Below are 14042 nucleotides of genomic sequence, written 5' to 3' on the forward strand. Positions count from 1 at the left end.
ATTAATTGGGACTGCTGTCCGTATAATCCTTCGTCCGGATAACCAAATGCGGAATATTAAAAACGGTTCATTTCACCGACAGTGTAAAGGGAATTTATATGAGGTATAGCACCGTACGAAAACATCATACAACTCAAGTAACGTATACAGGGGAACAAAGCGTTATGCGTAGTAGCCTACCGTTATAGAAAGTAGACATCGCTGGTCCTTTGCTAAACATCAGTAAGACAACTTAGATGCCGTACAAATAGACTTAAAGGCAATCCGGATATTTGACGTTCTGGATATCTGACGACCGGATAAATGATGTTCCCCTGTACTACCATATCAGCAAATGAAGTCTCCATTGTTTGTTTGATGTTACTTTCGATATAACTGAGACTTTGGTCATTATAAAAAAGTTTGAAGGGAGGTAAATAAGACTGGAAAAAAAAAAAATTTAATAACTTTTCTATAGCGCTACTTTCATGCTTTTATGCATGCTCTGAACGCCATTGTTCAATCTCATTTGTGGACCAGTGGGGGGAAGGGGGTATCTGGGAGAAGGTTTTTCCGTGCTGCCTTTAGGCGCTCAGTAAATAACTCTGCTCGAGCTTGGTGTTGAACCTCTAGCTCACTTGATCTGTAGCCAAACCAAGCTCATGCGTAGTTATCCTCTCAGCCACAGAGAGAATTTTGTTTACGATGTACAATCAAAGAAGGCGTCTTATCTTATAAATGCAGATGTTGCCCCCAAAAATAAAATAATTACGTCCTACACGTATCCATGTGTTCATCCACTGTTGCATGTTAATTTGGGACTGCTTTATTCATCCTTAGTCTTCCTCTAGCTTTTTGTCGCTCAGCGTCAGTTCTTTTTACGAAATGCGCCAAGGAAAAATAGTGCGCTGTTTTCTTTTTTGTTCAGCATTGCCCTACAGAGTGTTGGTTAAGTTTATTGATCCTTGTTGGAACTTTGTTGTAATTACATAGACTCTTTTTTTTTCCCCAATAAAAAAACAGTTTCACAGCGGTAACCAGACAACACACACAATTCATTAAGTGACTACATGCAGACGTCTTGATCCTTTTCAGGGCCCCTTGCCAACGAGTAGCGCAGACAGAATGAGTGACGGACTAGTTTTTGAACCATTTGGTTCTCGCCTAGATGGATAGACGCCGCCCACTTCGCGACAACTCGTCGTAGTTATAATTGAGCGGGCGGCAGTGGTCTTTGTAAGACTTTTCCGACTTTGCTGAGACATTTTTTTTTCTTCAGAAAGTTCATTTAGATATGCAAAGTTTTTTTGCTTAACTGGCTGATTCAGGCAACCAGTTTAAATGCTCTATGGGAACTATGGAAATTACATGTACATGCAGTGCACATCTGAATGTTTCTCTAAGTTCCCTTTCAGACCTTGCGCTCTATAGGATGTCGAGATGATCTGTTTCTTTGGCCTACGTTTATGGAACAGAGTGTCATGTGGCCAGCACAACAACCAAACGCCTTTACTTTCTCCAACAAAGGTCAGGTATCGATTAAGAGATGGTTGGAATCAGGGGCGCCCTAAAAATTCCAGTCGTCACAGAGATTCGAAACCAGTACGCCAGGTTCGGAAGCGGAACTCTTAGCCACTCAGCCGCTGCGCTCCCCTGCTTCCCTGAGATTTTTTAAAATCATTTACGATCAACTAATGGACAGGGCATGGAGGGAAAAAATAGTGTGTAATGTCCAAGAGGAACTATCCTGGAATTTAAATATCGGGTTCGAAACACCAGAAAGTAGAAGTTTGATTAATTAATAAATAAATACTTTTTAAAAAAAAATTACATAAGGGAAAGAACCGCATAATGACTAACATATATCTCAATACTGGAATGTCTATCTCCCTTTTTCTATTCAAACCAATTTTTATTGATAACCACTAATTGAGTAACTAAATGGTTATTTTTTTTTATTTTTTTTTTGTGTCAAATACTGACTAGGAGAATAAATAATTGTGCAAAGTTTCAGCTTGATCCAGAATGGAAAGTTTTGAGAAATAAAGTGTACAAGATTGGTACCAGACAGAGTGAGTAGAAACAAGCTTTGTGTGATGACCTTGAGGCAACAGTGCTGAAACAAACAGCGAGACATAAACAATAAAACGTGTAGAAAATATAGACACGAAGACCTGGCGAGAGTAGAAAACTCGAGAGGAAAACTTGACCTTCAAATAAATCTGTGTGTGTGTGTGTGTGAGTGTGTGTGTGTAGTATATCAGACACACGAAGGAATCTCTCCCGAATCTCTCCCGATAGCTGCATAGGCTAACACTTTATCGCCTGCTTACATTATTTACCTTTAAAAACGTCAATACAGAGTCATTTTAAAAAAAGTAGGTGAAATAGACATACTTTGACCTAGAAATGGGTTTCGGGTGAACACGCCTGCTAGTTAGTTGCACAATAGTTGTCTCGCCTGCAGCGCCAACGTTTGACTCAATAAATGTCTGCGTGACTGTATTTTATACGATGCCATTCCGTGTGACGTGTAAGCTTGCTCCTAGATCACCTTCACTACCTTCACATATTCCCTTAATCTGTTGAACCGTTGGGGCACCATACATGATCTGTTGACTGTCTTTCTCCATATAGATTTAGAATTTCTTTCAATGACACGCCTGTCCAGTCTTTAATGTTGTCTTTCAATCGCTTTTTCTATCAGGATCTTCTTCTTCCTGGTACTGTTCCCTGAAGGAAGGTTTTTGCGAGGCCTGAGGACTTTGTGAATATCAACAAAGGAAGAAAAAAAAACGCAAACTAAAACACTATAGCCATATCACAAGGTCCCCATGGCTCGTAAAGACCTACATTTAGGTAATAGTACCAGGAAAAAGAAGAGACAGAAAGAGAGATGGGAAGGCTACATAAAAGAATGAACTGGCCTGGTTTTGACAAAGATTGGAGGTAACTAGATAACCTAGAAATGGAGAAAAACAGTTGACATATCATGTGTGGTGCCCCAACGGTTTACCAGAGTAAGGGCTAGGCAAAGGTGAGGATACAGTCAGGACAAATTTATTTTAAAAGAAAGAATTTAAGAAGATAAGATTAGATTAGAGGAGATTTATATAAAAAAAGATTTATCACGAATCATTAAGTCAAAAGTCAATAAGTGTAACTTGTTCTAAAGGTTGACCTAGATTCAAAATCTAGATCTAGATGTAGATCTATGCAGTGCATTTGAATGAATTACAACAAAAGGGCCTACAATACCGAGAAGTTATGAAAGTAATACAACAACTGATATAAACATTAATACATTTCTTTAGACTTTAGAGCCACTGTGTCGATTAATCTAAAAATGAGGGCACTCCCGTTTTTTTCCGCTCAAACTTTTTGATTACCCACTCAGCTAGCTTACAATGACACAGCACAAAAATAAACTAGTCGACTTAGAACTAGATCTAATACTTACTTGGATTTCAACATTTTCACTGAATTTTCAGCGCTATTTTCCTTCCAGCTAGCTCTATTTCGTTAGCTAGAATAGCTTATGATTAGTTTAAATGTTGCAGAAACACACACAGATATTCAAACACAGGCTTTCTAACGTCATTCAAAGCCTCGAGGAGAAGAAACTGCACGTGAAAATATTGACAGCACACAGTCAGTACGCGACCGAAGCAAGCTTGCGTCTAGAAAGGAACAGCAGACGATGTCACGCACCGCGATTTCTGGTATAGAGTCAAGGGAGGTCACCTCACCCTACGGTTTCGTAAGACGAAAGAATTTAGAATTATCTTCCTTTGTTGACGTTCTAAAACAGCTTTTGTCATGGTAGAAAATGGGACGGAGCGACCTTACGCAATGGAGCGTACAGGTTAAAGAAGGAATGGAATTAGGGCGGGAGGCCGCGAGATGCTATCCAAATGGATTAAGATGAAATTTAGAACTAATCCTGATGCAGGGAGCTTTTGTTTAGTGTGAAAGTAAATTTAAAGTTTCCTATTCAGTGGCGTCACGGGGGGGGGGGACTTGCCGCTCCGGGTGACACTCGAAAGGGACACCCAAGTGAGAAAAATGCACTTTTGCAATAGCAGACAATTTAAAAAATAAATGTAATTGGCTAGATAACCGAACATACATATGCCTTCATTTTATTTTCTTCATAAAAATACTTGAAGAAAAGCGTGCAATACGGAAAATGGCCGGCTCCTCTACCACCAAAGCGAAGGCTACCTTGACCTGTAATACATATGGACTGGAGTGTCTCTCCAAAATAGGGCTCCACAGCCAAATTTGTTCGAGATGAACAATAGTCGTTCCACGGCTGACGAAGGCCAATGAATCTGAAAATACTTTTGGTTAAAAATATCCTCAAAATGCCCAAAATATTACACCCTAGTTTCAGCTATATACCAGTTGCATGGATATAAACTCTGCTTTGATTTAAAGAACTGTTTTCATCAAAGCTATTGAAAAGCCCCATAATATCAGGAAACCTACCTATACTCAGTGTTTATTGAATGACAACAGTCTTCAGACATTAGGTATCAAAAAAAATCATAAGACATTTGAAGAACATTCATAAGTCTTTGAAAATTGGAAAACATTGGCAGCCGGACTTTACAATACAAAAAAAAAATGACTAAAAAAATATTCCTAGCATTGATCTAAAAATAAAACAAAATAGAGGGACATCTTGAACAGGTTTGTATCACATTGTTTCTAGCAAAGCAGAATTTGACATTTCATTATTAAATTAACAATGAGTATTTATTGTTTAAAGGGAATTTCATTGTGGTATGTTATCTAATAATGTAACAGTATTAAAAAAAACATTTGTGTTATTAGGCTGAAAAGCAGGGATGAAAAAAAAAACAAACTCAAAATGAGTTTATAAAAATAAACCATCAAGGTTGGTCGGGAGACAACAACAAGATCAACAGATGAAACTACATACACCCCCCTCCTTTTCTGAAGAAACGCCTCTGATCAAATGCTGCTATTGCGCTGAGGACAGGTAAAAGAAAGGTGAGACGGAGGTCTCAAGCAATGTTGGTTGACCTACTCCGCAGCGGACCTACTCCTCAGCTGACCTACTCCGCAGCGGACCTACTCCTCAGCTGACCTACTCCGCAGCAGACCTACTCATCAGCGGACCTACTCCGCAGCGGACCTACTCCTCAGCTGACCTACTCCGCAGCGGACCTACTCCTCAGCTGACCTACTCCGCAGCAGACCTACTCATCAGCGGACATACTCCGCAGCGGACCTACTCCGCATCGGACCTACTCCGCAGCTGACCTATTCCTCAGCGGACCTACTCCTCAGCGTACCTATTCCTCAGCGGACCTACTCCTCAGCTGACCTACTCCTCATCTGACCTACTCCTCAGCTGACCTACTCCGCAGCGGACCTGCTCCTCAGCTGACCTACTCCGCAGCGGACCTACTCCTCAGCTGACCTACTCCGCAGCTGACATATCGATCAGATTGTAATAAATAGGTTGCCCTTAAATTCACCAGACGTGACCGCCTTAGCTAGGTTAGGAGTCCATGGTTTGAGGTGGTTGATAAAGAACTATAGAACAGGAATGGAAAATAACCTTTGTTAGACTAATCATCGAAAACAAAATGTTTAATCTGGTACTTCTAAAATCTTACCGGACGGACGGGAAAGATACCAATCATAACTAATATCGTCATAGGAAGGTTTAAGGTGTGCGATCGCACCTGGTGAAACCTATTAGGGCATTGTTAATATTATCTTATTATCTTATAAATAACAGAAGTTTCTTCAAAAGAGAAAATAACTACGACCTACGGAATTCATCTGTCAATCCAGTCATGCATGTTAACCAGTAATCAGTGACTTAAACTCTGATTCAGGCAATGATTGAGCACTTCTACAAATATATTCTAGCATATGGAATAAGAAATGTGACTTTATCTTTATGTCTTTCTGAGTATTTTACTAAGTTTTGTTTTTATATTTATAAATTATGGTTCAGTGTCTTATGTATTATTGCTACTTTACTTTTTAATCTTCTATCCTGAACGGTCTGTACATTTAGTGATTTCACTAACGGTGTTACTCTATAATCAATTGAGAATTCTCGTTTGTTATAAATCTCTCTGCTCTGTTTTCTATTTGCTCTAGTTCCTTAATGTTTTCTTGAGTTGCGAGATCCAAAAAAGAGGATGCATATTCTAGTGTTGGCCTTACTAAGGTTAAACAGTATTTTCGTTATATGTTCACCAATGTAATAACTGAAGGAAGGCAACTCAACGAGGACATAGACGTTTATTTACATAGAGACATGACAAACACAAAGGGCATCTGCCTTGAGTACAGCATCTCCATATTGGCTCTCTACTTGGGCGGAAATCGTTAGTCTCTCATGTCAACATCACACTTGTCTGGTCACTGATAGTGCGCACCTTCTTTCTGCACTATCTTGGATGGCGGTGTGCATGGCAAAGTCATAACATTGCCCCCGTCAGGTGCTACCTGAAGGTTGTAGAAGGGACCTGGAGCGAAGCGGGGAAGGCTGTCGTTGGTCCACATTCGGGTTGCTGTCTAAAGGACTGGTAAATTAGTAGAAAGACTCTGAGGAAGCTGAAGGATGCTATGTGTTTGTCCTAGTGAATAAACACCTGTCTTTATTTCCTGTTACACTGCATGTTAGGTTTTTAGAAATTTCTTCTAAAAAAAACATGAATGCCTTGTTGGATTTGTTAAAATACAAAGAACAAAGAATAGATATAAAGGCAGCAAAAGGCATTAAAGAAACTAAAAAGGAACAATACCAGTACTTGTTTTTTTTAATAATTTTTTGTTACTAATCATATGTTATTGAGATTTCAAAGACTCTACTCTATACCAATTTTTTACCTCTAAACCTTCACCTGTTTCTTACCAAAATGTTAGTCTATGTTACCACAAGGAGTTGTCTTTTCAAAGTTTACGTTTAAAAGGAAAGAGTTATTTTAGATTTATACAAGAAAAGTATTTGTAAAAAAAAAAATCTTTAAAGAAAAAAAAAAAAAACTTATCTAAGGGGAAAAACTCCGCACTTACAATTATATTTTTAATAATGTAGAAGTTTTTTTCCTTAATTAATATCAAACTACGCATACCAAGAGTTGCGATGACAAAGGCCAATACGAGGAAAGCGCAAACAGGGACGTCCTCGTATAACTTGGCGCCACATTTTCATGACGTGCCTCAGAACGGTGGGCACCAAGTGGGAGGAAGCTTTAGACATTGCCAGCGACAGATCTTTGTGGAGACAGCATGCCGCCCAATGCGCCAAACGGCGCAGGAGTACTGTCTTTTTCCATCCCTCTCTGTCCTTTGACTTAATTTGAATTTCTTTCAATGGCAGGCCCGTCCATTCTGTGATGTAGTCTTCATATCGCTTTCTCTGTCTGCCTCTTCTTCTTTTTCCTGGTACAGTTCCCTGAAAGAAGGTATTTGTGAGTCCCGAGGACCTTGTGATATTGAAATAGAGCTTAAGTTAGAATTTAATCGACAGTGGTCAGCAGGTCATGGTGGGGTTCGATTTCGTCATTATATCCCGTTTTGAAACAGGTATACTTAATACAATTTGACACATCAGAATCTATCTACGAAGCCCACATAGCGGCCCACATATCAGAATCTAGTTGCGACACCCACATAATGTCCTGCACATCAGAATCTATCTACGAAGCCCACATAACGGCCCACATATCAGAATCTAGTTGCGACACCCACATAATGTCCCGCACATCAGAATCTATCTACGAAGCCCACATAACGGCCCACATATCAGAATCTAGTTGCGACACCCACATAATGTCCTGCACATCAGAATCTATCTACGAAGCCCACATAACGGCCCACATATCAGAATCTAGTTGCGACACCCACATAATGTCCCGCACATCAGAATCTATCTACGAAGCCAACATAACGGCCCACAAATCAGAATCTAGTTGCGACACCCACATAATGTCCCGCACATCAGAATGTATCTACGAAGCCCACATAACGGCCCACATATCAGAATCTAGTTGCGACATCCACATAATGTCCCGCACATCAGAATCTATCTACGAAGCCCACATAACGGCCCACATATCAGAATCCAGTTGCGACACCCACATAATGTCCCGCACATCAGAATCTATCTACGAAGCCCACATAACGGCCCACATATCAGAATCTAGTTGCGACACCCACATAATGTCCTGCACATCAGAATCTATCTACGAAGCCCACATAACGGCCCACATATCAGAATCTAGTTGCGACACCCACATAATGTCCCGCACATCAGAATCTATCTACGAAGCCAACATAACGGCCCACAAATCAGAATCTAGTTGCGACACCCACATAATGTCCTGCACATCAGAATCTATCTACGAAGCCCACATAACGGCCCACATATCAGAATCTAGTTGCGACATCCACATAATGTCCCGCACATCAGAATCTATCTACGAAGCCCACATAACGGCCCACATATCAGAATCCAGTTGCGACACCCACATAATGTCCCGCACATCAGAATCTATCTACGAAGCCCACATAACGGCCCACATATCAGAATCTAGTTGCGACACCCACATAATGTCCTGCACATCAGAATCTATCTACGAAGCCCACATAACGGCCCACATATCAGAATCTAGTTGCGACACCCACATAATGTCCCGCACATCAGAATCTATCTACGAAGCCCACATAACGGCCCACATATCAGAATCTAGTTGCGACACCCACATAATGTCCTGCACATCAGAATCTATCTACGAAGCCCACATAACGGCCCACATATCAGAATCTAGTTGCGACACCCACATAATGTCCCGCACATCAGAATCTATCTACGAAGCCAACATAACGGCCCACAAATCAGAATCTAGTTGCGACACCCACATAATGTCCCGCACATCAGAATGTATCTACGAAGCCCACATAACGGCCCACATATCAGAATCTAGTTGCGACATCCACATAATGTCCCGCACATCAGAATCTATCTACGAAGCCCACATAACGGCCCACATATCAGAATCCAGTTGCGACACCCACATAATGTCCCGCACATCAGAATCTATCTACGAAGCCCACATAACGGCCCACATATCAGAATCTAGTTGCGACACCCACATAACGTCCCGCACATCAGAATCTATCTACCACGTCCACACGATTGCTCACACGTCAGAACGTAACTACAAATCAGCATATCAAATCTCAACCTGCAGTATAAGATTTCTATCAGTGGCGTCACTAGAGGGGTGCGGTCCGCACTGGGTGACGCCCTTGACTGAAAAATTTGCTCTTTAGCTAAAGCAGACTTTAAAAAATTAGTGACAGAAGCAATATACCCACCCAAACTAGCTTCTTTACGTTTGATCAATGGACCTAGACACTTGGAAGGGCGGATGCTGTGGAGAAGCGTAAAGAGCATCCAAAACGGGCACCAACACGCTGCATCCACTAAAATTCATTCCAGCATAGTTGAGAGCTTCAGTGGACAGGTGCGCTTGTCTGACCTGGCATTTCTAAGCCTAAAGAAGAGCTGGTCGAAACAATGAACTCTGAGAATGTCTTTGTGAGGGCAAAATCATGAAAATTACTAACACCCCCCCTACCCCTCTGGTGGAGCTTATAGCGCTCCTTCTTACTCCCTTGCTGGGTGGAGGTGAACCTGCTATTCACTCTTCACTCTCATGAAAGAAACCTTTTTACGAAACACTATTTCTGGAAGAAAACAACAAAAGAGATACAACTAACGGACTAGCTATAATAAACATTCATTGGGTAATTTCGCAAAGAAAAATCGGTATTAAAAAAACAAAACTATTCTTGTTATTTTCGCTTTTTAAATGTATTTATAACAAAAAAGTGAACGATCTGAAATCAACTCAAAGGCTAAGGCCTCCTCAGACTCCTCAAGCCACGTATGAAAAGAGGTGGTATAGTTATTTACAAGCTTTTTTTTTCTCCAAACAAAAAAGGGAACTAATGCAATGTATACCACCATATTAGTCAAGTACTATTTCTTTCATTGTTCGAAATACCAAGCAAATAATTAATTCAAAATAATTCATTAATTGGTGTTTTTTTTTAAATTCTGTTGTCAGGTATAAGAAATAATTGTACAAATTTTCATTTTGATCCGAAATTTGGTGTCGAAGACAGTACGTGTACAAACATTTTACCAGACAGACAGACAAAGTTGATAGGAGCTAAGTTAAGCTTGGTAAAAATAAGGAATCCTCATATCAGATACGAATTCACGGCTTCGTGATAGGCAGAATAGCGGTTTAGGTCACTCTAACCCACGCTTTGCTTTGAAAGATAACCAATGGCTGCGCAGCACGTGAAGTCGACTCAGGTCTTTCATTGCGCTACTGATCGCTACGACTTAATCCTGTTATTCTGCCATGTAATACGTTTGGCTATATTGAAAAGAACTTTAGCCACGTAACTATTTATTTCGATCTTTCAATGCTTTTCTTTAGCTAACACCAGTTTCTATAAGCCAAGCAGTTAGGGAGCACAATCGTACGCTAAATGAATGTTGTTTAATCAGAGAACTCAACGGAGTTCAATCAAGAAACAATTTGGAAATTAATTTCTTTCTTTTAAAAGCGTAAGGAGGAGCTTAGAAGTACAAGAGCCAAGCTTAAGAGGAACATTATTCTCTTGACCAAAAGCTTTGTGACTTAATGTTTGTCAATTATATCACAACAGAATGAAGCTCAAGCCAGGTCTATCTTGTATAGGAACAATCCACGGGATGTTTGTTAATTTCAAACAACAACAACAAATATTTATTATCAAATATCTTAAGAAAAACAAATCTCAACCATTTTCATATGTAAATGAAAAAATAAAAATAAAAGAGTCTTTACAAATGTCTGTCATTGCCTTGTCAAATCATCATCATCATCATCATCTCATCTCTTCCTCTGCCACCAACCAGCCTCGGTTCTGGGCGAGTCTCTCCATCTGAGCGAGTCTTTCCAACCGGTCGTCTCTGTTCTAGGCGAGACTCTCCAACTGGTGTCTCTGTTAACAAGGGTGTCATGTGGCCAGCACAACGACCAACCGCCTTTACTTTTCACCATATAATGCCAGGTACCCATTGGAGCTGGGTGGACACAGAGGCGCCAAAAGATCCCAAAATTAAAAATCCAGTTATTCACAAAGATTTGAACCCGGGACCCCCCCGTTCAGAAGCCAAGCGCTCTACTGCTCAGCCACCGCGCCTCCCAAAAGTCATTAAAAGTCTTAGTTATTATTGAAGACAATGAAGCCAGTAAGGTAAGGGTTAGAGTTAGGGTTTTACACGATCTAGAGATCAATTCTATCCGATAATTTGGTTTGCAAACATTTTGTTGTTTCGTTCTAATCTGGTATGAGCGTTGCAGATTAACACGTGACTTTACCCTCGCCTTACAGTATGTTTTATGTCATCTACTGTCTATGTCATCTGTTGTATATGTCATCTGTTGTATGTGTCATCTGTTCTATGTGTCATCTTTTGCATATGTCATCTGTTGTATGTGTCATCTGTTGTATATGTCATCTATTGTATATGTCATCTGTTGTATGTGTCATCTGTTGTATGTGTCATCTGTTGTATATGTCATATGTTGTATATGTCATCTATTGTATATGTCATCTGTTGTATGTGTCATCTGTTGTTTATTTCATATATTGTATATGTCATCTGTTGTATGTGTCATCTGTTGTTTATTTCATATATTGTATATGTCATCTGTTGTATGTGCCATCTCTTGTTTATTTCATCTATTGTATATGTCATCTGTTGTATATGTCATCTATTGTATATGTCATATGTTGTATGTGCCATCTCTTGTTTATTTCATCTATTGAATATGTCATCTGTTGTATATGTCATCTGTTGTATATGTCATCTACTGTATGTGTCATCTGTTGTATGTGTCATCTTTTGTATATGTCATCTGTTGTATGTGTCATCTGTTGTTTATTTCATATATTGTATATGTCATCTGTTGTATGTGCCATCTCTTGTTTATTTCATCTATTGTATATGTCATCTATTGTATATGTCATCTGTTGTATGTGTCATCTGTTGTATGTGTCATTTGTTGTATGTGTCATCTTTTGTATATGTCATCTGTTGTATGTGCCATCTCTTGTTTATTTCATCTATTGTATATGTCATCTGTTGTATGTGTCATCTGTTGTATATGTCATATGTTGTATATGCCATCTATTGTATATGTCATCTGTTGTATGTGTCATCTGTTGTTTATTTCATATATTGTATATGTCATCTGTTGTATGTGCCATCTCTTGTTTATTTCATCTATTGTATATGTCATCTGTTGTATGTGTCATCTGTTGTATGTGTCATCTTTTGTATATGTCATCTGTTGTATGTGCCATCTCTTGTTTATTTCATCTATTGTATATGTCATCTGTTGTATATGTCATCTGTTGTACATGTCATCTGTTGTATGTGTCATCTGTTGCATGTGTCATCTTTTGTATATGTCATCTGTTGTATGTGTCATCTGTTGTATGTGCCATCTCTTGTTTATTTCATCTATTGTATATGTCATCTGTTGTATGTGTCATCTGTTGTATGTGTCATCTTTTGTATATGTCATCTGTTGTATGTGCCATCTCTTGTTTATTTCATCTATTGTATATGTCATCTGTTGTATGTGTCATCTGTTGTATATGTCATATGTTGTATATGCCATCTATTGTATATGTCATCTGTTGTATGTGTCATCTGTTGTTTATTTCATATATTGTATATGTCATCTGTTGTATGTGCGATCTCTTGTTTATTTCATCTATTGTATATGTCATCTGTTGTATGTGTCATCTGTTGTATGTGTCATCTTTTGTATATGTCATCTGTTGTATGTGCCATCTCTTGTTTATTTCATCTATTGTATATGTCATCTGTTGTATATGTCATCTGTTGTACATGTCATCTGTTGTATGTGTCATCTGTTGCATGTGTCATCTTTTGTATATGTCATCTGTTGTATGTGTCATCTGTTGTATGTGCCATCTCTTGTTTATTTCATCTATTGTATATGTCATCTGTTGTATGTGTCATCTTTTGTATATGTCATCTGTTGTATGTGCCATCTCTTGTTTATTTCATCTATTGTATATGTCATCTGTTGTATGTGTCATCTGTTGTATATGTCATCTGTTATTCATGTCATCTGTTGTATGTGTCATCTTTTGTATATGTCATCTGTTGTATGTGTCATCTGTTGTATGTGCCATCTCTTGTTTATTTCATCTATTGTATATGTCATCTGTTGTATGTGTCATCTGTTGTATGTGTCATGTTTTGTATATGTCATCTGTTGTATGTGCCATCTCTTGTTTATTTCATCTATTGTATATGTCATCTGTTGTATGTGTCATCTGTTGTATATGTCATATGTTGTATATGCCATCTATTGTATATGTCATCTGTTGTATGTGTCATCTGTTGTTTATTTCATATATTGTATATGTCATCTGTTGTATGTGCGATCTCTTGTTTATTTCATCTATTGTATATGTCATCTGTTGTATGTGTCATCTGTTGTATGTGTCATCTTTTGTATATGTCATCTGTTGTATGTGCCATCTCTTGTTTATTTCATCTATTGTATATGTCATCTGTTGTATATGTCATCTGTTGTACATGTCATCTGTTGTATGTGTCATCTGTTGCATGTGTCATCTTTTGTATATGTCATCTGTTGTATGTGTCATCTGTTGTATGTGCCATCTCTTGTTTATTTCATCTATTGTATATGTCATCTGTTGTATGTGTCATCTGTTGTATGTGTCATCTTTTGTATATGTCATCTGTTGTATGTGCCATCTCTTGTTTATTTCATCTATTGTATATGTCATCTGTTGTATGTGTCATCTGTTGTATATGTCATCTGTTATTCATGTCATCTGTTGTATGTGTCATCTGTTGTATGTGTCATCTTTTGTATATGTCATCTGTTGTATGTGTCATCTGTTGTATGTGCCATCTCTTGTTTATTTCATCT

At 38.8% G+C, this 14042-nt stretch overlaps 1 protein-coding gene across 1 annotated transcript in view; it reads right to left on the reverse strand.

Annotated features, from left to right (window-relative positions):
• The window catches only part of LOC106053189 (uncharacterized), a 39193-nt gene extending 35499 nt beyond the window's left edge, over positions 1–3694 (reverse strand). The window contains exon 1 of the mRNA XM_056021778.1: positions 3440–3694. Coding sequence (XP_055877753.1) covers positions 3440–3453 — 14 coding nt within the window. The 5' untranslated portion in view covers positions 3454–3694. The remainder of the gene's footprint in view (positions 1–3439) is intronic.
• Positions 3695–14042: the final 10348 nt, after the last annotated feature.

The sequence above is a fragment of the Biomphalaria glabrata genome, chromosome 2, assembly GCF_947242115.1.
Source record: "Biomphalaria glabrata chromosome 2, xgBioGlab47.1, whole genome shotgun sequence".
NCBI classification, from domain to species: domain Eukaryota; kingdom Metazoa; phylum Mollusca; class Gastropoda; family Planorbidae; genus Biomphalaria; species Biomphalaria glabrata.